Source organism: Aethalodelphis obliquidens, unplaced genomic scaffold (genome assembly GCF_003676395.1).
Source record: "Aethalodelphis obliquidens isolate GAN/ISIS:26980383/991018 unplaced genomic scaffold, ASM367639v1 scaffold26, whole genome shotgun sequence".
In the NCBI taxonomy this organism is placed as follows: Eukaryota; Metazoa; Chordata; class Mammalia; order Artiodactyla; family Delphinidae; genus Aethalodelphis; species Aethalodelphis obliquidens.
In genome coordinates this window covers 14,775,933-14,802,154 of record NW_020837970.1, presented here as the reverse complement: position 1 = coordinate 14,802,154, position 26,222 = coordinate 14,775,933, and the positions used below count along the sequence as shown (strand labels likewise).

The 26,222-nt window shown below is 39.5% G+C and overlaps 1 protein-coding gene across 3 annotated transcripts in view; it reads right to left on the bottom strand.

Moving 5' to 3' along the window:
* Window positions 1-25,802, bottom strand: part of PIAS1 (protein inhibitor of activated STAT 1) — a 128,422-nt gene extending 102,620 nt beyond the window's left edge. The window contains exon 1 of one of the 3 annotated variants that reach the window (XR_003436418.1): window positions 25,627-25,738. Coding sequence is in view for 2 of the 3 variants with exons in the window: in XM_027123430.1 (XP_026979231.1) it covers window positions 25,627-25,650 (24 nt within the window). In the remaining variant the exon portion in view is untranslated. Of the gene's footprint in view, window positions 1-25,626 lie in introns of all 3 variants that reach the window. The other 2 variants (XM_027123430.1, XM_027123431.1) reach the window with 2 other exon arrangements.
* Between the last annotated feature and the right edge of the window lie 420 nt (window positions 25,803-26,222).

The following is a 26,222-nucleotide window of genomic DNA, read 5'->3' as shown; positions in this document are numbered from 1 at the left end:
ACTGCCAAGGGCCTGGGCTCGATCCCTCATCGGGGAACTAAGATCCCACAAGCCACGCGGCAAAAAAGTCCAGGAATTCAATCCACATGCCATAATGCATAAGGCTGAAGTAAAGAAATCTATTTAACTTTAACTCTGCGTTCCCAAACTTATTGCTCCTTTCTCCCCAACTACTAAGAGACTACCAACAGGAAATACCCGCACCAATTCTCCTATTTTAAAGTTGAGGAAAATGAAATCCAAAGGGAAGACAAGATCATACAGCTATTAACAGAAGAATCCTGACTTTACCACCACTGACAGAGAGGTGTCAGGATGAAAGACACATGTAAGGTTACCATTTACTCTCTATTTGCACAACTATTTTATCCCCTCACCTCATCCCAAATACCACAAAAGCTAAGCTGCCTTCCCTAATTTACCACCACTCCCTGGGATAATATCCATCTCAAGCCAATCATCTAGAAGTTATTTGCAGATTACAAAACAATTAAGAAAAATAAAATAGTGAGAAAAACAAGTGTATAAAGAGCTTTATATGCAATATAGCGGGTTAACCAAAGAAATATGAGCCCTTCCCTACCTTCCCTGGCCTGGAGAATGCTTTGTTTCCTCAAAGCCCAGATTTTGTCAGCCTTGCCCTTTAGGCCTGGCAGAACTAAATGACTCTCTTTTCACTACTCTTACTGGCCATTTTTCATATCTTTATTTTAGCACTTATCTTGCTGTATTATAATTTTCTTTTTTTACAAATGATTCCATGACCAGACTGAGGTCCTCTATGGCAACAGTCCCCAACCTTTTTGACACCAGGGACTGGTTTCGTGGAAGACAATTTTTCCATGGACCAGGGAGGGGGGGGGTGATGGTTTCAGGATGATTCAAGTGCATTGATTTATTATGGTCTCTGTGGAGTCAAACCTGTCTGCTCATGATAATCTGTATTTGCAGCCGCTCCCCAGCACTAGCCTCACCGCCTCAGCTCCACCTCAGATCATCGGGCATTAGATTCTCATAAGGAGCACGTGACTTAGATCCCTCACATGCGCAGTTCACAGTAGGGTTCGCGCTCCTATGAGAATCTAATGCCGGGATAATAATTTCTCCTTACTATCCAAACTGTCCTAAGAGTACAAAATAGTTTTAAAGATTTTTTTTTACTTATTTTAAAAGGAACAGAGATTGCAACAGAAAAGCACTGTATTAATAAGTAAGTTTCTGCTCTCAAAGAAATAACATGAATTATGCTTCAAAGATTATACGTTAAAACTAAACTTAAGTTGGCATTGGTCAAATGTATTTTGTTTTACAGAGAAAACACGATAAATTTTTAGAAAGAGAAGAATGTCTTTCCATTTCAATTCAGCTCCATTCTCTTAAGTCAAAAACAAAAACGGAAACTCAGCGGTTACCATCAACTTATGACAGCTTTTGTCCTAACTCTATGTGTATAAGGATTTAAATGCAGCACAGATGTATTATTGTTCTATTTCTATGGAAGAATACATTGACAACTCGCATAAAATAAAATCTCTTGCTTGATGATCAAAAGAAAAAAGTTAATGACATAGGCATAATTTTTGTTTTCATTTTCACAGGATGCATAATTAATCATCACAATTATAAGGTAGGTATTGTCCTCAATTTACAGATGGGAAAACTGAGGCCTAGGAAGGTTAAGAAATTTGTTGAATGTTACAAAACTAGTTCACTCCAAATGTTGTACCTTTACACTATGTGAGTGTCTTTTAGCAAAAACAAACCACATGCCTTTTAATTAGGAAAGAGAAAAACTTCTAAAAGATCAATTTATTTAATATTTAATCTCAACTTCAAGCTTCAACATTTTAGCTTAAAATTGGTGGTTAAGATAAAAGAAAACATCTGGATTCAAATTAACCATTGCACCTTGTAATCAGGTACAGTGAAAGCTGAGGTGCTATCTATTGCGATTATTGGAGCAGCTGCTGCATAATCTTAAGGACTGTAATAAGCATGCACTATTTAAAAAACCAAATAAAAGAGGGCAGGAAATGCAACCATCTGAAGTATCTCTCAACCAAAAAGCTTCAAAGAAGCATGGAGCAATCAATTCACAATGTAAAGTGTTGACAACACAGAGGAAAACTAAACACTTAAATGTGAAATGTTGAAATGCAATGTATTTTAATCTTTCGTGTGTTTAAAATCTCCATTTGTTAGCACTACAACAAAATGAATATTTATAACTAAGGATAACATCAACCACTGCTATTACTAGAAATCATTGCCTCCTTGGATAGCATTCTGCTGACTCTACAACCCCAAATGATAGAATGCCTGAGAAATGTGTATATTCTGTACAGAAAGCATTCTGTGAGGGTCAACTTTTTTAAATGAATCTTTTCAATCAGAAAGACCTGTACACCGTTTTAAAAGTCGAACAGTTTTACAAGAAAAACAGATGTCACTTGCCCTGTCCCCATTTTTCACATCCCTAAGGCAACTACCTTCAAGTCTTTTTAGCTATTTCTTCAGGCGTTTTTTTCACTATTTCTACTATATAGTAGGTCTATTAGTTATTTAAAATATTTTCCCTTTAGGAAAAAAATTGACTTCCTATTAAAAGGTAATGATTTAGATCTGTTACAACTTCCCATCATCATTTTTGGTTGAATCAACTGTTAGAGTTTATAATATTACTATGGCTGTAAATAATATTCACAGACGAGCCAAAAGTACATCATTATTACTGTTTTTTTGTATGACCTTGTTTTCCTTCTAGTTAATAACTGCACCATTTTTGCATTTGCTTAATTTTCTGTGTAACTACGGTTAATTCATCTTTAAATTGCTAGTGTTAACTTTCCTCTCAACATATTCAAATATATCAGGTAAATCTGTTTTAATTTCTTTTTTTTTTTAATTTTATTTTTGGCTGCGTTGGGTCTTCGTTGCTGCGCATGGCCTTTCTCTAGTTGCGGCTAGCAGGGGCTACTCTTGGTTGCAGTGCGCGGACTTCTTATTGTGGTGGCTTCTCTTGCTGCGGAGCATGGGCTCTAGGCGCATGGGCTTCAGTAGTTGTGGCACACGGGCTCAGCAGTTGTGGCTCGTGGGCTCTAGATCACAGGCTCAGTAGTTGTGGCACATGGGCTTAGTTGTTCCGCGGCATGTCAGATCTTTCCGGACCAGGATCGAACCCATGTCCCCTGCATTGGCAGGCAGATTCCTAACCACTGCGCCACCAGGGAAGTCCTTTAATTTCTTTCTTAAAAATATACTTCATACAATCCTCCATCAAGTTCCAATTTAGACTGCTTGTTCTCTAGGCCAGGTACAAAACTATGGTCATGGAATTTCCCTTTAACTTATCCTGGGAATTCCCTTATCACTCTTCGTGTTGGACCCCCTGTTTCCTTGATCTCACTTCTTTTCTTGATTTTCTCTTTTTAGTGGGGTATTTCCTCCAGTAGCTTCCTGAGAAGGAGGCATGGGAAGTACACTTTTTAAAAAATCCCTTGCATTGTCTAAAAATATCTTCATTTACTCATACTTAGTAACTGAGTTTGGCTCAGTATAGAATTCCAGGCAGGAAAGTATGTTCCATCAGAATTTTGAAGGCCTTTCCTCATCATCTTCTCTTAAGAAGCCTGGCACCATTCTGATCTGCAGTCTTTCACAGTCACCTATATATCCTCCTCAGGAAGCTTCCAGATGCTTCTCATTATGTGTTCTGAAATTTTACAATATTGTATCTTGGAGTAGGTTTTTTTTTTTCTTAATTGTATGAACTGATAATTGCTAAGTCTTTTACATTTATAGATGTATGTCCTTCAGTTCTGGGAAGTTTTCTTTTTCTTTTTAAATAAATTTATTTTTGGCTGTGTTGGGTCTTCCTTGCTGCATGCAGGCTTTCTCTAGTTGTGGCAAGCAGGGGCTACTCTTCATTGTGGTGTGCGGGCTTCTCACTGCTGTGGCTTCTCTTGTTGCAGAGCACGGGCTCTAGGCACGTGGGCTTCAGTAGTTGTGGCACATGGGCTCAGTAGTTGTGGTTCGTGGGCTCTAGAGCACAGTCTCAGTAGTTGTGGCACACGGGCTTAGCTGCTCTGCGGCATGTGGGATCTTCCCGGACAAGGGATCGAACCCGTGTCCCCTGCATTGGCAGGTGGATTCTTAACCACTGTGCCACCAGGGAAGTCCCTGGGAAGTTTTCTTGCAGTAATCTTCCTTTGATTTTTCTCTGTTCTTTTTCTTGTATACCTATTATTTAGATACGGGCCTTGCTAGACTGTCTAATTCTCTTTTGATCTGTTTTCTTTTTCCTCTTGCATTTACATCTCTTGTCTTTAGCTCTATTTTCTGGGAGATTTCCTCAACTTCATCTTCTAACTCTTTTATTAAAATTTCAATTCCCATGAGCTCTTTTCTGTTTGCTGCATTTTTCTTTCTCTTTTTTTTTCCCTCTACATCTTGTTCTTATTTTACATGAATGTAGTATCTTCTCTCTTTTTAAAAAATTTTATTTTTTACTACAGCATCTTTTCTCTTGAGAATATAAATAAATAGGGTGTTTGACGTTGTTATTTTCTTCACCTGCCTGCACTGTCTCTGTAATCTGAGTTCTTTCTTGCTATTTTCTCTGGTCTCTGCCTTTCATGCTTGACGTTTTCCTCAAGTAAGGGAACCTTTGGCTGTACATTTATATCTAAGAGTAAGACACGAAAAAGATGATCAGATGAACTGTGTGAGTGAGCAGACCGAGTACTGCACTCTAGGATGATAAGGCAGGAACTTGGCTATCATGAGGATTCCATTTTTTCCTTTTATCTGATCACTTTTGACACAGAGGAATCCTCCAACCTCCTGCTTTGGCAGTATAAGGTTGGCTTCCAGTGTTCTCAGGGCAGAGTAGGGGAATGGGGAGGGAAGAGGGGAAGGTCCTCACCATTCTATAAGAACACATTTCAACTTAATCTCCTTCTCAGATATGTAACATTTTACACACACACGCACACACACAGTTCGGTGTGCGTGCCTGTATAAGAACACCATTCCAACTACAGAGGTAGGGACCATATTCTGAGAAAAAGAAATACAACAGTCAAGCAATATCAACAAGTACTGTAGACAAAGAGATTTCTGAGATTAAATAAAAAGTGCCAGGGCTTCCCTGGTGGCGCAGTGGTTGAGAGTCCGCCTGCCGATGCAGGGGACACGGGTTCGTGCCCCGGTCCGGGAAGATCCCACATGCCGCGGAGCGGCTGGGCCCGTGAGCCATGGCCGCCGAGCCTGCGCGTCCGAAGCCTCTGCTCCGCAACGGGAGAGGCCACAAAAGTGAGAGGCCCACGTACCGCCAAAAAAAAAAAAAAGTGTCTCATTAGCTATGACCCTACATTATTAAAGGTCATACCTAAATTGTGAATAAGAATTAGGTACTTCTTGTTGAACCACCTAATTACTCTCATTCACACATCCCACTGCAGTATTTTAGACGATGAATCATAAAGCAGACTCTATATTATGAATCTTTATCTGGTATCAATTTGTAAACAACTGTAAACCAAAATGAATTCTAAAGACAGTCAAAATAGGCACTTAACAATGTCATAATATTTCATTTATACTTTCACTTTCTACCCACAAAAGCAATCATCAAAAATATTCTAACTGCATAAAGATTGTACAGGGGGCTTCCCTGGTGGCGCAGTGGTTGAGAGTCCGCCTGCCAATGCAGGGGACACGGGTTCGTGCCCCGGTCCGGTCCGGGAGGATCCCACATGCCGCACAGCGGCTGGGCCCGTGGGCCGTGGCCGCTGACCCTGCGCGTCCGGAGCCTGTGCTCCGCGGCGGGGGAGGCCACAACAGTGAGGGGCCCGTGTACCGCAAAAAAAAAAAACGATTGTACAGTACTACAAAAATATTTTATCCATTATTTTCAAAGTCAGATTCTTCATTCAATGGAACTGACTTTAGGATCATTTCTAATCCTCTCCACTTAAAATAGTTAATAAACAGCTGTTAGATTAGCAATTTGTCAACAATGTCCAGTTCAACCAGAAAACCTAGTTAGACAGTTTCTACTAAAGCAGCAAGTCAGGCTGGTTACATACTTCTCCATAATCTTGTTCCACCTGATTTCTCATCTTTTATTTATTTCTCAATATAAGATGACTGAAAAATGACCTGTAGTGCCTACTCCTCTAGCTGATTATCTTTCTCCCCTTCTGGTATCTTCCATCACATGGGATTCATTTAGCTCCCACATAATGACAAAACATGAATATTCCATTCTCCTTCAAGCAAAGTATAAACCTACCACTCTGTTGAAATGGCATACCATGGCTTTGATTTTTGATAGATAATTTAAATATTATCCCCATTTATGTACTACCACATTTCATGAAACCCATGGATATGTCCTTCAAAAGCTCCTTCTAGATGATAACTCAAATACTAAAAATAACAAACCGAAATCAAAACAGTTTAAAATTTGGATTAAATTTTTTTACAATAAAAAAAGTTTAGCTTAATTTAAAAAGAGTTTAAAAGGAGTTTAAAATTCTAACACATTGCCAAACTTCTTATGCAGAGGTAGGACAAATATAACTTTAAGTAAAAAGCTGCTCTGCACACAGATGTTCAATAAATGCTTTTTGGATCCATGAATGAGCCGTAAATGGGTTGTAGAAAGGGAGTATAGGAACAAACAATGAACACACAGAGATAAGCTATTCTTCAGAGACAGAGACTCATAATCACATTAATTCAATTCTCAAATGTGCTAGGTACAAATACAACATAATATGGTACTAGTATATATAGAATTTGGATTCTAATACTAACTCGGCCACTAATTTACTGAATCACAATCTTTCAGGGTCTATTTTCTCTCTTTAAAAAATGACAGATTGACTAGAGCTTCTCAAAGATTCCTCAGTTTCAAAATTCTATAATGTTATAACTATTAAGTGAAATCTTTCTTTTCATTCTACTCTTTCACAGGATAAAGAAATACAAACAATCTGTATGGTCAGTGAAATCTCTCAATGAGCAATGTTCTCAGTCAAAAATATAAGTGTCGGGCTTCGCTGGTGGCGCAGTGGTTGAGAATCTGCCTGCCAATGCAGGGGACACGGGTTCGAGCCCTGGTCTGGGAAGATCCCACATGCCGCGGAGCAACTAGGCCCATGAGCCACAGCTACTGAGCCTGCGCTCCGCAACGAGAGGCCGCGACAGTGAGAGGCCCGCGCACCGCGATGAAGAGTGGCACTCGCTCGCCGCAACTAGAGAAAGCCCTCGCACAGAAATGAAGACCCAACACAGCCAAAAAATAAATAAATAAATAAATTTATTATATATATATATGTGTCATACATGAGTTGATCCAGTAAAAATGATAAACCCAATATGTATTAAATGCTTATAATATGCCAATTACATATTAATTATAGTAGCATGAGTATCTTACTTAACCGTCACATGAACCCAAGAGACAGACCAATATTATTCCCATCTATGGAGAGAACTGATGCTAAACAGTAAATAAGTAGACAAGTGATGGAGACAGGGCTCAAACCTGACCTGACTTCAGAGCTCAAATTTATAACCACCAACCAATACAAGTGTCTTATCACAAATCTTACCCAGGACAGAGTATGTGTTACACTGGGATGGGGACACTAAATGACAGTGAGAGAAATTAGACTCTACAGAGTGAACAAGCAGCAGAATAAATGCTTATTTGGGGACAGTAAACATGTGATAAAAATAGTTTAAGGTTATTCAAGTAGCCACCTATAGGATGGATGAAACAAGACTAAGAAAATAAGACTTCTAGCTAAAAGACATAGCAACAAGCAAGAATTAATTATCTACACGTAAGAAGAAACTGTGACAGTGGAAATAGAGGAGACAGGACCAAGAAATACTGCAAAGAAAATCTGCAAGAACGTTCAATAATCTAGATGAAGTGTCTTTTAAAAAGCAGTGCTATACATGATCATGAGAACAATCGTTCACTTTTCAAATAGTAAAGCTTTATGGACTTCCCTGCTGGCACAGCGGTTAAGAATCTACCTGCCAGTGCAGGGCACATGGGTTCAAACCCTGGTCCAGGAAGATCCCACATGCCGTGGAGCAACTAAGTCCGTGTACCGCAACTACTGAGCCTGCGCTCTAGAGCCCGCGAGCCACAACTACTGAAGCCCACACACCTAGAGCCCGTGCTCCTCAACAAGAGAAGCCACCGCAATGAGAAGCCCACGCACAACGAAGTGTAGCCCCCACTCGCCACAGCTACAGAAAGCCTGCGCGCAGCAACAGAGACCCAACACAGCCAAAAATTTTAAAATATATAAATAAATTTATAAAAAAATAAAATAAAGCTTTAAGAAATTTTAAGTCCATCAAATTATAAAAGAATGAATATTTTTTCACAAACTCCTCCAACTAAAACCAAACAAAATGTTGCATTTACAACTGGAGATATCATCTAATTTAAGTTTCAGACAAGATGCGATGAAAGATACATTACACTTTATCTGAGAGAAAGTTAAGAAGTGTAAAAGGAAGAATAGATAAATACTAACAAAACAAAAAGTGATAAAAAATGCATTCTGTAACTATACAAAATCTTTAAATCACAGCCTTCAATCTGGGTCCCAAGTAAAAACCTTAGAGGGAAAGTATCAAGAGAACTATTTCAGAGTAACAGGTGTAACCTATTCAATCAAAGTTAGAGCTAGTAAATAGCGGAGCTCAGACTCAAAAGTCAGATGCCAAAGTCCACACAATGCTACAGAGTACTGACAATTACAGACATTATTAGGGAATTTGAAATGAGTTTGTGTTTTTTTTGCCGCACCACACGCCATACAGAACTCCCCTGACCAGGGATCGAACCCGGACCCTCTGCAGTGGAAGCACGCAGTCTTAACCACTGGACCACCAAGGAAGTCCATGAAATGATGTTTTTCTTTTTTTAGTTTTTGTTTTTCTAATTTTGGCTGCGTTGGGTCTTCATTGCTGCACACGGGTTTTTTTTTTCTCTAGTTGCGGAGAGCGGGGGCTACTCTTCATTGCGGTGCGCGGGCCTCTCACCGTGGCGGCCTCTCATTGCGCAGCGCGGGCTCTAGGCGCGCGGGCTCAGTAGTTGTGGCGCACAGGCTTAGTTGCTCCACGGCATGTGGGATCGTCCCAGACCAGGGATCGAACTCGTGTCCCCTGCATTGGCAGGGAGATTCCCAACCACTGCACCACCAGGGAAGCCCTGAAATGATGTTTTTAAAAACTGTAGAATCGCAGGATCATAACATAAAATAGGACTGTATTTTTTTTATTTATTTTTCTTTAAGTATACCTGACTTACAATGTTGTTAGTTTAAAATAGAACTTTAGCAATCATCTTGTCCAACTCTCCATCTAATATATGAAGTTCTACTGTAACCTCCTTAACTGATGGTCTCTCAGCCTCTACTGAAACACTTACATGAGTTCACAGTCTAATCGTAAAACATCCTACATTACTAAAAAGCTCTATGAATTGAAATTTTCCTTAAACTTCTACCCAGTGGTTCTAAAATTTCATCCTGTTGGTATAGACCCCTTCCCACCCTGGCCATCATACTCAGAGTGAATGAAATAATCCAGATAATAGTTTGACTACGCTTAGTACTATCTCTCTTATTATGAACAGAGCTATTTCTACCAGTGCAACCTAATAAGGCATTTTAGACTGACTGGCCTGTTTTATTTAGGCAAGTGGAAGGATGTTGTACGTTATGATTTTCTTTCAGCAGGGACAGGGAGTCACGTCCACATCATATTGTCGCTCACATTAAGCTTGAGGTTAACTAAAACCTTTATTCAATTGTTTTCACATGACATGCTACTAGGTTAAACCTCCTCATCCTCCAATACAATTTTTAAAATTTAAAAATAGAACTTTATATACAGTGCTGTTAAACTTCGTTTTTTCCAAGTTCATTATTCCAACCTTTCAAAACCCTGAAGAACTGCACCCTGCACTCTCTACTGCAGCATTTATCACACAGTGTTGTAAACAGCTGATTTTCTAGTCTATGTCCTCCCCTAGACTTTGAGCCTTTCAAGGACACTTTTCTCCATATCACCTATGCTAAGTATGGTAGATGACATCTAGTAAGTGCACAGGAGATGATGATGATGAATTAATTCCTCTTGATTTTGTCATCTAACATTCTTCCCAGCTTTCTGACACCTACAAAATCTGAGAGTTTTGCTACTTAAATATTCATACAGGTCATCCTTAAAACTTGGGATATAACAGGGTCAAGACTATAGAGCCCAGTGGCACATGATAAGAAATTCCCCTCCATATAACAAGGTTTAAGGTTACAAATAAGATTGTTCAACTACTTAGGATTCAGATGATTATTTTTTCCCCAAGATTCTCCAATATTAAGGTAATTATTCAATAAACACTATCCAGGGTGCACAAAAAAAACAATTAAGGTTATCATATGCTAGTCTTGATTTATAGCTTTCAGAGAAAAACAAGCTTAGAAAAAGATACATACATTTTTTTTTTTTTTTTTTGTGGTACGCGGGCCTCTCACTGTTGTGGCCTCTCCTGCTGCGGCGCACAGGCTCCGGACGCGCAGGCTCAGCAGCCATGACTCACAGGCCCAGCCGCTCCGCGGCATCTTCCCAGACTGGGGCACGAACCCATGTCCCCTGCATCAGCAGGCGGACTCTCAACCACTGCGCCACCAGGCAAGCCCTTTTTTTTTTTTTTTGGCCACACTACAAGACTTGCAGGATCTTAGTTCCCCAACCAGGGATTGAACCCAGGCCCTTGCAGTGAAAGCACGGAGTCCTAACCACTGGACCTCCAGGGAATTCCCACAAATGTTGTTTTTATTTTATTTAAAAAAATTATTTTCCATTATGGTTTATTATAGGATATTGAATATAGTTCCCTGTGCTACACAGTAGGACCTTGTTGTCCATCCATTCTATATGTAATAGTTTGCATCTACCAACCCCAAACTCCCAGTCCATCCCTCTCCCACCTCTCCTTCCCCGTTGGCAACCACAAGTCTGTTCTCTATGTCTGTGAGTCTGTTTCTGCTTTGTAGATAGGTTCATTTCTGTCACATTTTAGATTCCACATATAAGTGACATCATATAGTATGTCTTTCTCTTTCTGACTTACTTCACTTAGTATGATAATCTCTAGGTCCATCCATGTTGCTACAAATGGCATTATTTCATTTTTTATGGCTGAGTAATATTCCATTGTATGTATGTACCACATCTTCTTTATCCATTCATCTGTTTGTGGACATTTAGGTTGTTCCCATGTCTTGGCTATTATGAACACAGGGGTGCCTGTATCTTCTTGAATTATAGTTTTGTCCAGAAATACACCCAGGGGTGGGATTGCTGGATCATATGGCAACTCTACTTTTAGTTTTTTGAGGAACCTCCACAGTGTTCTCCATAGTGGCTGCACCAACTTACATTACCCCCAACAGTGTAGGAGGGTTCCCTTTTCTCCACACCCTCTCCAGCATTTGTTATTTGCAGACTTTTTAATGATGGCCATTCTGACCAGTGTGAGGTTGTACCTCACTATAGTTCTGATATGCATTTCTCTAATAATTAGCAATGTTGAGCATCTTTTTCAGGTGCCTACTGACCATCTGTATGTCTTCTTTTGATAAGTGTCTATTTAAGTCTTCTGCCCATTTTGATTGGGTTGTTGTTGTTGAGTTCTTTGAGCTGTTTGTATATTTTGGAAATTAAACCCTGTTGGTCACATCATTTGCAAATATTTTCTCCCATTCCATAGGTTGTCTTTTCGTTTTGTTTATGGTTTCCTTTGCTGTGCAAAAGCTTTAAGTTTGATTAGGTCCCATTTGTTTATTTTTGTTTTTATTTCTATTGCCTTGGGAGACTGATGTAAGGAAACACTGGTACAATTTATGTCACAGAATGTTTTGCCTATGATCTCCTCTATGATCTCTTCTAGGAGTTTTATAGCGCTTTGCCTTTTTTTTTTGAATTTCTGAATTCTATTTTATCTTTTTTTTATACAGCAGTTTCTTATTAGTTATCTATTTTATACATATTACACCACCACCACACCCCCCACCACTTTCCCCCCTTGGTGTCCATACGTTTGTTCTCTACATGTGTCTCTATTTCTGCCCTGCAAACTATTTCATCTGTACCATTTTTCTAGGTTCCACATATATGCACATTAATATACAATATTTGTTTTTCTCTTTTTGACTTATTTCACTCCATATGACAGCCTCTAGATCCATCCACATCTCTACCAATGACCCAATTTCGTTCCTTTCATTCCTTTTTATGGCTGAGTAATATTCCATTGTATATACGTACCACATCTTCTTTATCCATTCATCTGTCGATGGGCATTTAGGTTGCTTCCATGACCTGGCTATTGTAAATAGTGCTGCAATGAACATCGGGGTGCATGTGTCTTTTTGAATTATGGTTTTCTCTGGGTATATGCCCAGTAGTGGGATTGCTGGGTCATATGGTAATTCTATTTTTAGTTTTTTAAGGAACCTCCATACTGTTCTCCATAGTGGCCATATCAATCTACATTCCCAGCAACAGTGCAAGAGGGTTCCCTTTTCTCCACACCCTCTCCAGCATTTGTTGTTTGTAGATTTTCTGATGATGCCCATTCTGACTGGTGTGAGGTGATACCTCATTGCAGTTTTCATTTGCATTTCTCTAATAATTAGTGATGTTGAGCAGCTTTTCATGTGTATAGCGTTCTGTCTTATATTCAAGTCTTTAAGCCATTTTATTTTTGTGCATGGTGTGAAGGTGTGTTCTAACTTCACTGATTTACATGCAGCTGTCCAACTTTCCCAGAATCACTTGCTGAAGAGACTTTTCCCCATTTTATACTCTTGTATCCTTTGTTGAAGATTAATTGACCGTAAGTGTGTGGGTTTATTTCTGGGCTCTCTATTCTGTTCCATTGATCCATATGTCTGTTTTTGTGCCAATACCACACTGTTTTGATTACTGTAGCTTTGTAGTATTGTCTGAAGTCTGGGATGATTATGCCTCCTGCTTTATTCTTTTTCCTCAGGATTGCTTTTGCAATTCTGGGTCTTTTATGATTCCATATAAATTTTAGGATTATTTGTTCTACCTCTATGAAAAATACCATTGGTAATTTGATAGGGATCACGTTAAATTGGTGTATTGCTTTGGGTAGTATGGCCTTTTTTAACAATATTAATTCTTCCAGTCCAAGAGCATGGGATACCTTTCCATTTCTTTGACTCATCTTCAATTTCCTTTACTAATGTTCTATAGTTCCCATCATATAAGTCTTTCACCTCCTTGGTCAGGTGTATTCCTAAGGTTTTTGGGGTTTTTTTGGTGTGATTTTAAAAGGTATTGTTTTTTTAAACAACCCATTCAAAAAATGGGCAGAAAACTTAAATAGACATTTCTCCAAAGAAGACATACAGATGACCAAGAGGCACAGGAAAAGATGCTCAACATCGCTTAGTATTAGAGATGCAAATCAAAACTACAATGAGATATCACCTCACACAAGTCAGAATGGCCATCATCAGAAAGTCTACAAACAATAAATGCTGGCGAGAGTGTAGAGAAAAGGGAACCCTCCTACACTACAGGTGGGAATGTAAATTGGTACAGCCACTATGGAGAACAGCATGGAGGTTGCTTAGGAAACTAAAAATAGAGCTACCATATGATCCAGCAATCCCACTCCCTGGGCATATAGCCAGAGAAAAACGTGGTTCAAAAGGATACATAAACCCTAATGTTCATTGCAGCACTATTTACAATAGCCAAGATGTGGAAGCAACCTAAATGTCCACTGACAGATGAATGGATAAATAAGATGTGGTATATATATACAGTGGAATACTACTCGGCCATTAAAAAGGATGAAATAATGCCATTTGCAGCAACATGGATGGACCTAGAGATTATCATACTAAGTAAGTCAAACAGAGAAAGACATGTATGATATCACTTATATAGGGAATCTTTAAAAAAGATACAAATGAACTTATTTACAAAACAGAAACAGACTCACAGACTTAGAGAACAAACTTATGGTTACCAGTGGGAGGGTTGGAGGGGGAGGGATAGACTGGCAGTTTGGGATTCATGTGTACACGCTGCTATATTTAAAACAGATAACGAACAGGGACCTACTGTATAGCACAGGGAACTCTGCTCAATATTCTGTAATAACCTAAATGGGAAAATAATTTGAAAAAGAATAGATTCATGTATATGTATATCTGAATCACTTTGCTGTACACCTGAAACACAAGGTTGTTAATCAACTATACTCCAATCAAATAAATATTTTAAAAATAAATACAATTTTTAAAAAGGTATTGTTTTTTACATTCCTTTTCTGATATTTCATTGTTAAAGAAATGCAACTGATTTCTGCATGTTAATCTTGTATCCTGCTACCTTGCTGAATTCATTTTTCAGTTCTAGTAGTTTTTGTGTGGAGTTTTCAGGGTTTTCTATATATAGTATGTCATCTGCACATAATGACTATTTTATGAGGTTATATTTTTTAAACTGCAAATTTTACTCATTGTAATAAAGTTAGCTGCCCAGATATGACAGAACAAAATCCCAAATAAAACGTAAAACTGAGAAGCAATCTGATTGAGCTTCACATTAAAAAGCTCCAATTTAAATGACAGGATACTCCAAGTCACCGTTTTCCAAACTACGTTCATACGGTTAATAGATATTCAGAGTAATAGGGTGCTGGGGAAAAACTGGTCCAGGAGGGACTTCCCTGGTGGTCCTGTGGTTAAGACTTTGCCTTCCAATGCACAGGCTGAGGGTTTGATCTCTGGTCAGGAAGCTAAGATCCCACATGCCTTGGGGACAAAAAACCAAAACAAACAACCAAAAGCAATACTGTAACACATTCAAATAAGGACCAAAAAAAAAAAACAAAACGGTCCAGGAAATTCAAGAGTCTATAATTCCCCATCATGCCCTCCCTTCTCAAATAACATTCACACATTAAAGGTCCTAAGAAGTCTAGCAGAAGAAGTATGTTAACTTTGCATCCAACATTTTACAAATTTACTTGGCCACAAAACTCTTCTTTATTAATATCATTTTAAAATCACTGTCATCTCATTTCTTAGCACTTCACAAAAAAAGTATTTTAGAAAAAATTACAAGATCTTCAAGTTTTCCATTTTACATCTGTTGTTCTAGCAACATTATTAAAAGCATCCCCTTCCACTCTTAAAAGTGTCCCACTTTGGTTGATAAATTATATATGGTCACTCTAATACTCTAAAACTAAACACAGGGACTTCCCTGGTGGCACAGTGGTTAAGAATCTGTCTGCCAATGCAGGGGAAATGGGTTTGAGCCCTGGTCTGGGAAGATCCCACGTGCCGCGGAGCAACTAAGCCCGTGTGCCACAACTACTGAGCCTGCACTCTAGAGCCCGCAAGCCACAACTACTGAGCCTGCGTGCCACAACTACTGAAGCCTGCACGCCTAGAGCCCATGCTCCGCAACAAGAGAAGCCACCGTAATGAGAAGCCTGCGCACCGCAACAAAGAGTAGCCCCTGCTTGCTGCAACCAGAGAAAGCCCGTGCAGCAACAAGGACCCAACGCAGCCAAAAATAAATAAATTTTTTAAAATAAAATAAAAGTGGATAAGATGGTAAATTTTAAGTTATGTATATATTACTATAATTAAAAACTTTTAAAGAAAAAAGAAAACAAAATTTTTAAAGATTTGTCATTTAAAAATAATAAATTACTTAACATATATCAAAATATTAAATTAAAAAGACTATTCCAAGACAAAAAAAATTGTAAAAATAGTCATTATTTTACATTTTTGCACATCTCTTTAATGTCTGGTTTAAAAAAGACAGCCTCATTTTCATATCCACTTTCACATTCAATCTGCATTAGGTTGTTTTGATTGAAGTACATGAAGAAAATTCAGCATCATGCAGATATGTAGTGGAAAAAGATGGCATATTTCAATAGCTTTCTCAGATAACTGTGGATATTCTTTGGTCCTCTACCAAAACTCAACAAGTGGCAGTTTCTTAAAGGCTGTTCCAATATGGAATCTGAAACCATATCAATGAACATTTCCTACTCTGATATACTCAAGTCCGTTGGTATGTCTTACATTTCCAATGGATCTTTTTACTATTTTGCAATACCATGCATTGATTATTTAGAAAGTATTGGTTCAGTGAGTTATGCAGTTCTTCCAAATGTTGACCCTTTCACTTTACAACTTCAATATATAACATTCATTAATACCACCCGGGAGACTTCCCTGGTAGCGCAGTGGTTACGAATCCACCCACCAGTGCAGGGGACACGGGTTCGATCCTTGGTCCAGGAAGATCCCACGTGCCGCGGAGCAACTAAGCCCATGTGCCACAACTACTGAGCCTGCACTCTAGAGCCCGTGCGCTGCGACTACTGAAGCCCACACACATAGAGCCTGTGCTCCACAAGAGAATCCACTGTAATGAGAAGCCTACGCACCACAACGAAGAGTAGCCCCTGCTCACTGCAACTAGAGAAAGCCTGTGTGCAGCAACGAAGACCCAACACAGCCAAAAAATAAATAAAATTAAAATAAAATAAAACAACCACCACTGATCTTATCCAAAAAAAAAAAAAAAAGTCAAGTATTGGGAAACTGTCAAGCTCAAAGCGGCAAACATAAATCTTCCAAAATTTTATTTTCACTTGAAAGCTGAAATTTTATCATTAGCAACAAATATTGTCAGTTTGTCTTGCTGTGACAGGCTCACTTGGTTTAGTTTCGAGAAAATGTCTGCCGAATACCCAAGTCTTTATAACCATACTTTGTCAGCCATTCTTTCAAATAAAAATGGTATCCCATTAAAAAAGTAGCTAGTTCAGGGCTTCCCTGGTGGCGCAGTGGTTGAGAGTCCGCCTGCCGATGCAGGGGACACGGGTTCATGCCCCGGTCCGGGAAGATCCCACATGCCGCGTAGCGGCTGCGCCCGTGAGCCATGGCCGCTGAGCCTGCGCGTCCGGAGCCTGTGCTCCGCAACGGGAGAGGCCACAACAGTGAGGCCCACGTACCGCAAAACAAACAAACATAAACAAACAAACAAAAAAGTAGCTAGTTCAGCATGCCAACTCAAACAACTGCACAAGTTCTTTTTCTTGAATTAACCATCATCAGATTTGGTGTTCAGTAAAAGTGGTTTACAGGACTTTTCATCACACAAAATATATTTTAAAACGTATTCAAGAATTGAGACATAATGAAATTAATAAGTTTTATTGCTTCATCATCTTAATTCCAAGTGCATGATGTCATAAACTAGTACAGTTTAGTGTTACTGCCTTAATTCATGTAATTTTACCCCCCACTGATTTTACAAATGTCAATATAGCAAATAATGTCTTACTTCTATTGAGAAAATAGTTTTGACCTGCAGGATCCCCAGAAAGAGTCTGGAGAACTACCAGAGTTCTGGGAAACACACTTTGAGAACCACTGTAATAGGTGGTGCATTACTTGGATGATTAAGAAACAAATATTTTTAGTACATATCCCACTATAACAAGAGTGTTTAAATAAATACACACATTTATATGGTGATATGCTCAAACCAACTGATAATCTGGTATTTCACATACAGTCGGAACTCAAACATATAATGAACGACAGAATATGATACTTCCTGAATAAATAACAAATAATTACCAAATACCTACTATAAGCTAGACTCTGACCTAGGTGCCTCTATGTTCTCTTTCTTGGGTAACTCACAGAAGCCCATAGACCAGACTGATGATTTTAATACATGAGAAAAATATTTACCCTGAAATCTTTCAGATCTTAAGATTAGACCTACATGGCTACAAGAAAAAGTCTTAAAATTCACCATAATGCATAAGATAGCATGTTTAAATTCTATTTTAAGCACTATGCCATGAAGCTAAAAACAGGCTTGCTCACATTCAGAAACCCAAATACAAAATGAATTGCTTTGGCTGTGTACTGCCAGCACCCCATAAAGAGCCTACATTCATTTCTCCTCAAGCCAAACAACCCTTACCTGTTACAGTTTTCATTCCTATTTTTAAGTGAGACTCCAATATTAATATTATAGGAGTTACATTCAATGTGGCAACTATTTTTTTAAAAAAATATATAGGAAACCATCAAAACAAGTTAAGAACTTTTAGACATATACACTGATAAATTCAAGAGGTAAACCTCTACAAACATACATATGAAATATTTGCACTGTAAAAAAGAAAGAGACCATCTCGTTTTGGCACATGTCATGGAAAGAGCTTCAATATAGTATACAGTTAAGTGAAAAAAGTCAAAGGATACTGTATATAGTATGATTATGTATAGTAATACATATACATTCATTCAATAAATATTTACTTACTGAGTTCCATGTATGTCCCTAATTTGTTCTGAATCTAGACATACACACATACAATAAATTATGAATGTTATACAGACATACATAATTAAATGTCCAAAGAAAAATGAATAGGTCAGACACAAAAGACTACATATTATAGGATTCCATTTATACGAAATGTTCAATACAGGCAAATCTATAGGGACAAAAAGTAGATAGTGGTTGCCTGAGGGTGGGGTGGGTTGTGGCAATGGGGTGATAGCTGAAGGGTGCAAGATTTCTTTGGTGGGGGGGATGGGTAAGACAAATATTCTGAAACTGGTTGCGGTGATGGTTACACAACTTTGTGAATACATTAAAATACCATTTAATTGTGCACTTAAATGGGTGAAATGCATGGTATGCAAATTATACCTCAATAAAACTTATGCTCTCTCCTTCTCAAAAAATAGAATAGGTACCAAAGAGGTTGCAAGGGGTAAGGAGTGGGTGGGGTGAAGATGAAGGCCTTTAAAATTTTATTCTACTTACTGCTGTAACATTACAATGAGAAATGTAAAAGGTAAACCTAAAACAGTCTTTCATAAATTATCTGGATTTAATGTTATTCAAGTTCATCTACGCAGCAGCCACGAAAAAAAGTATGAAGATATGACCCTATCGCCGAACATTCACAATTTAGACTTGTCATATAAACATGTGCAAGTGCCCCCTCGCTAACAGAAACAAATCTTGAATGTAACTCATTTCACGAATATATCTTAGGCACCTACTGTGTCCACAGGGTAGGGATGAGGGAAAATGGAGTGGTGTACAAAGCAGAACACTAGTCAAAAATAAAAAAGCAAACTAACAGTTCTGGCTTTAAGTTAAAAACTTTTGCTATACAGTGGAGGAGACAAAACAGACACACGAAATGTACTGGAGTCAGACTATAGAAAATCTTGAATACCAAACTGAGAGCTAAGACTTTATCCTGTTTTCAATGGAAAGCCAGTGGAGTGACAGGATGAAAGGAGTGTTTGGGGAAAACTGACCTGGCAACCAAAGGGGGGAAATTGAAAGCAGAGAAGAATAGCAGGAAAGGTAAGAAAGAGATGAAGCTTTTAAAAATAGGAACATATATTAACAGTCCTGTGAAAGTTACTGATAATTCAAAGTTACTAGTTAATGTTCAAGGGGTTTATGTTTGTTTTGTTTGCTTGATCTAATGTGAAGCAGAAAAGGAAAAAAGGTGATTTCTTCATTTTGATGAATTTTAGAAGTTCATGGCTAAGAATGAAGGTTTACCAGAAAATTCTGAGGGGAGTAGGGGCTTAGGGAGTTTTTATTCACGTGCTACCACGAAACCAAGAGTAGAGGGAATCAAAAGCAATTGGGAGTTCCACAATTTTTAACATGGAAGAGGAAGTAGCACTCAAACATTCTCCAGTAAGAATAGCAAAAAAAAAAAAAAGCATAACAATTAGTACTATTTCTGAAATTGATAGGAAAGGACAACTAAGTATTTTTAAGTATCTCTATCACCTATTTCTGAAAAATCCTAATGATACAATTTGTTATATAAATGCTAAAGATTTAGGTGAGGAACAAATTTAACATATCAAATTTAGAGTATGATCAATTTCATACCCTTAATTTCATCAGCTGTTCCTTCTACAGTGCAGTACTTTCAGATGTTGCACAAATAATATTCTTAATTCAATTCACACATGCATTTATTAATTGATTTAACCCATAAAGGTTCTTAAGATAGAAAAATGGTTTCATTGCCTATGTAACCTCCTTTCTATGTAACCTATGTAACAGCCTCTCCAAAACAATGTTACCTACCAATCTTACACTATGGCAACACTTTGCTTTGAGATTAAAAATATGGGTAAAGCAAAAATTCTCATAATCTATTTCATACTTTACCAAATGTTCTGATTCAGAGCATTTATATAATGTTTACTGACAGATTTACAGGAACAGAAATAATAAAGGTATAAACAACGAACAAATCAAAAATTACTTTTCACTCACAACACTTCACCTAATCAAAATCTTATTTGCACTGTTCCCTGAAGCACACAAAAAAAAGGTCTGTAGAATAAATATATTTAGCTAGAATAAAACATTTTCAGGGGATTCCCTGGTGGCACAGTGGTTAAGAATCCACCTGTCAACTCAGGGGACTCAGGTTCAAGCCCTGGTCTGGGAAGATCCCCCATGACGCGGAGAAACTAAGCCCGTGCGCCACAACTACTGAGCCTGCGCTATAGAGGCCGCGAGCCACAACTACTGAACCCCGTGAGCCCAGAGCCCGTGCTCTGCAACAAGAGAAGCCACCGCAATGAGAAGCCCGCGCACCGCAATCAAGAGTAGCCCCTGTTCGCCACAACTAGAGAAAGCCCACACGCAGCAACGAAGACCCAACACAGCCAAAAATAAATAAATAAATAAAATAAATTTTAAAAAAAATATTGCAAACTTTTCTATCAGGCTGTTTGTCAAGACATTGTTTAAAATAGCAAAAAAGAAAAAGAAGTGGAAGTAATCTGATTGTCCAATGATAGGGGACTAGCTGAATAAAATATAATGTTACCTTTCAAATGATCATATAAGCCTATATTTACTAACCTGGAAAGACAGCCATGAAAATAGCAGATTACAAATAAAGAGTAGTACAATCTCTCTTTTGTGATGTATATACATATGCATTTACTCACAGAGGGAAAGTCTGAATGGATACCCAGATGTTAACCATGATATTTCTAAGTGCTGGGATTATAGGTGCTGTTTATTTTTGTGCTTACTTTTCAGTATTCGCTGAAACTTTCTCAAGTAAAATGATATTTGCAAGAATTAATGTCTATGATTCCAACTAACAAACTCAAAAATCTTCCTTGCAAAAAGCCCAAGGAATATCCAAAAATACCCTGGCATAGAGCAAGAGGGAAAGTATTAGCAACAACATAGCTAGAATTCTTTGTGAGCGAAGCACCCTAGAGGGCTCCAGGACTGACATGGCACCTTTAATGCAGCCTACAGTACAGGATTTTGAAATCACAAGACCTAGGCTCAAGTCCCTGCCACTTTTATCTGTATGACCTTAGGCTAGTCATTTACCTTTTCTGGGCTTACTTTATTGGTAAAAGGAAGATATTACCTGCCTTTACTACCTTAAAGAACTGATGGAAAAATCAAATGAGATAATGTGATACATTATGAACTGCAAAGTACCATATAAGACATTATTCAAACATAAAAAAAAAAAACAAGGTCCTTAATGCCAGAGCAGAATACTTCAGAACACACTGCAATTCTATGAAGTAATGAACCAGAGGTTTGTTTGTTTTTAAAGGCTATGTCTCATCATAAACACTGCAGTTTTCCAGAAATTTAGATAATTCTTCCCATCCCTACTACAACTCTAAGACATTTTCTTTTCTTATCCCTAGTTACAAGCAAGAAAGGGTGCAAATTACACTGAACTCAAAAGCCTCAGCAAGAACCCTGGAGTAGCATGTTGATGGAGTTCACCAGGAGAAACCCAAGGTTAATCAGCTATGGACTCACCACTAAGCACTACTGCAATCAACAGGGATTACAAGAGACTCTTTGAAGAGAAAGACAATACAATTATCCAGGAGAAAACGGAGGAGGAAAAGGAGATATTTCAAAACAATTATATGAAATACTTAAATATTAAAGTGTTTTACAAATTTTTAAATATTGTTCATAAACATGGTGACTTAAAACAAAAGCCATCTAAATGTGGCACTTGAGAAAAGCAACTTATGGAAATTCAATTCAAATTCATGAATAAATTGTCAGATTTACTTGCTTCTATCTGAAATAAAAGCAGACAAATTACACCACAAAGATCAAAATTAAGTGGCTAGTTCTTGAAAACAGAGGCAGAATATGACAACAGAATTTACTGACATGCTTATACAGATACTACTTTTAAAGGTATGGTTTTTAAAGTATGATTTCCCTTCCCCTTGAATTCCATTATTTACTCCACTAAAATGATAATGAACTTCTTCCTTCCCACTGTTCCTCCAGTGAGTTAAAAACGGCAATATAACGCAATTTGACTTTTAATGCAAAAAAATTTGTAATTTTTTTTTAAACTACTTTAAGAGGAGCTACATGAAGCTGTCAGATTAACTTCCAAAATCATCTGGCCATCACACCCTCCTGCTTTTGAGTTCCTAAAGACAATAAAATGCTCACTCTCTACATTCTTACAAATGTCATTTATGGGTATTCCCCTAATGAAAAATTAAACCTTTCATAAACAAATTAGTACAGAGAACTTTTTGATATGTCTGACTCATAATCTAATTTTTATTGGCAATATCTTTAAGTGTTGCAGCTTGCACAATTCCTACGGGGGTACAGATCTATCCATTTTTCCCATCTGATCTTGCAGATCTGTTATAGATTTAAAAGGACTCACTAAAATGGGTCATGAGGAAAAAAATTATGAATACAATCCACAGCAAAATGAAATGTGGGTTGTAAATTAAGATAACAAAAGTCACTATTTACTCAAGCCTCATAGTTGGAAATCCATTGGAATACTTTTGTATTCACCTACAACTTTGAAAAATCTGAGTTTTTCTTAATTCTTACTCTGACCTTTCATTCCTTATTAGGAATAAGTGCTACTTATCTCCAAACACCACAAAAAACAAATAAACAAAATACCACTCAGAAAATATAATTTCAAAAGGAGTATCTTCCAAAGCTTACTGCACAGAAAATTACATATACACATTCTTAAATAACTATGGTAGGCGTTTCTAAGATCATCTCCTCCCCTTCAAAAAAAAAAAAGAGCAAATCAAATATAAACATGTTTAACACAGCTATTACTAACTAAGCAATTTATCACAGCTCCTCAAAGTACTGGGCACACACAATGACAGATCAGTATGTCAAGAGCAGTTATCATAAGCTGGAGAAAAAAACTGTACAACAGAACATAATATTAGAAAAAAACTCCTTTGGAAAAACTCAAGTAGATTTTGGAGAGAGCAAAACAGGAGACCAATTTTAGAAAAATAATGTTTCCCCCCAAGTGTTTAGCGTTCATCTGATGCAGGCTCATTTTTGTGAAGAGAAACTTTACCTAACAAGACTCACACCAGGGATCTGATCTATCCCCAAAGGCACTTTCTTAAAATGAGAAAGAACAAAGGAGGAAATCTCCCAGCATGTGCTTTCCATACCAGTTTCTTTGGACAGCATCAAGAGTGACAACATAGCCAGCACAAGCTTTTCAGCTTTACTCTGTAGTCCACGTAAAACAGAACTGATTAGCTATCATTCAAAAGGATTCCTAGCAAAATAAATATTAGAAGGCAAAGATCACAGCAACATAGTGACTACATTTTAAAACTACAGAAAACATGTATCTTAAAGTTGCACACTTTTTTATTTCAAGAGTTAATTACCTCCAAATACTCAAATTTCTAGGGCTTTTTCATTTCAGTCAATAGTTTGAAACTGGAAAAAACGAAACCATCCATTCTAAATCTGCTCTCCCTTAATTTGCAATTAGAAGTAAATTAAAAAAGAATGACACTCAAAGACAGAGCCTAAATATACAAATTTTGGAATGTTAACATTGAAAAACTATTGGGAAAAATGATCCCTCAGCGAAGGTTTCCACTGAAAAACTCTCCAGAAACAAACCTGGCGTTTGCTTGTTCTAGGAGTTGTCGTTTCATTATAACCGTGATAATTCTTTAAATAATTTTCATTAATTATAAAAAGACGACTCTCCCCAAAGATTTACAACTGTATATCCCGATCTCCACTCTGACAGAGATGTCAGTTCTCTGGGTCAAGATTTAACCAACTACTCGGTTCACACACAGGAAGCCACAGAGAAGGGAATATCGCGTTCACAGCCTCGAAATAATACGCGTTAGTTAAAAACTGCTTGCTACTGAACCAAAATTAATCAAGCGGAGCCCCATTTGTCACAATCCAATCATAAGGATTCCACCCCCCCTCCCCCAACTGCTTGTGTAGTGGCATATCTGCTTCGGTAAAGAAGCCATCATCAGGTAAAGATTGGGGTGGGAGAAAAAGCGGGGAAAAGGGGGCACCCTTTCATCCAATTTCGCGAGGCGAGAGCAATTGGTACAGTTGAGAGGAAGGAAGGAACGTTCTATTTATTGGGGGTTGAAGTAGGATGAGGGAAAAATTTCGTTCAAATCAACATGGCCAGCAAGATGTCCCTACAAACAAAAGGCAACGGGGGGATATAAACACTAACCATTCACCTCCATCAGCTATAGCATCGCCATCATGGTGTGTGCAGAGACCCCCCGAAGGCTCCTCTCACCCTCCACACCAGCCAAAAGGAAGAGACGAAAAAGAAGGGAGAGTAGCTGCTTCCCACCACCTACCACTGCTTCCAAATACACACCCTTCGAGGGGGTTTCTCCCCCCGGTTGCCCGGAATCAGAAAGAGTACCGTCCCGCCCAGGCAGACTCCCCCATCACCCCCCAGTCGAACCCCAAAGCCAGCCCAGGGTTCACTAAACTTTACTGGAGCTTCTCCCCCACACCCCCACCCCATCGCCCCAGGATCGCGCTGCCCACAAACGGGGCACCCCGGGCGCCTCCTGACAGGCGGGCAGCCGGGGAGAACCGAGTCCGGGGCGGGGGCGGCAGGGAGCCCCGGAGGGGCGGGGCGGCAGGAGCCAAGTTCCCGGGGGTCTGAGGAGAACGCCTGACAGGAGCCCGGGACTGCAAAGGAGGAAGAGGAAGCGGCGGCGGGGAGCTTTCCCAATGCCCCCAACATGAACACCCTGCTCCTGCCCCCGCTCCCCACGGGGGGCGGGGAGGCTGCCTGGAAGGTGAAGAAGCCGAGCCCCGGGGACAGCCGCGGCCCCCACCTCCCGACTCCCTATCTCTTCCCCCGCCACCCCCGCCAGAGGCGCCCACAACAATAACACGCTGGGGACGACCCGTCAGCGCCCCCGAGGCACCCGGGGCCCGCGGCCCGCCGCTGCCGGGCCCCCTCGGCTGGGGCCCGGCGCGCCGCTCCTCTCTACAACTCCAGGCCCGGTTGGAGTCAGGCCCGAGCAGCCCCCCAGGGTCGGACGCATCCCCCCTGGCACCAGCGGCACAGTCTCCGTGGCCGAATATTAGAAGTGAATTCGAGCTGCGCTTTACCTTTAGTTCCGCACTGTCCGCCATCTTGCGTCTGTCAGCGCAAGCGCAGTGAACATCGCCGGGGACCGCCGCTAAACCCGCCCCTCTAGCCAGCCTGGCCCCGCCCCGGCCAGTCCCCTCTCGCCCCTCCACCTCCCCGGCCCGCCCCCGGCCTCCGCCCCGCTCCGGGGGCTCGCAGCCCCGCCCCGGGCACGTACAGCTGCGAGACGGGCACGTACTATTTAAATAATGGCGCCAACCGAGGAGGTTTGACAGTTACTCCCCCCCAGGCTCCCCGCCCCTCCTCCTTGCCCGGCTGGCGCCTCCGGGAAAAGGCAGGAGAGGGAGGGCTTCTGGCCTGAGCCCCGCCCCTCCGCGGCCTGCGGAACCCTTCTGCAAAGCTTCCATGCCTACAGTCACAGGAAAAAATAATACCTCTCTCCCCCAATCAGCAAGTCCTTTTCAGCACCTGCTACCTGCGAGGCTACACGTGGGCCGCAAACAACAATACGTTATATTTAAGGATCACTTGATGACGCATTTCCAGGTTTATTTGCTCAGATCCTCCTGGTGACGATGCGGTGAGGTAGGCAGGGAAGAGATTACAATTCCTGTGG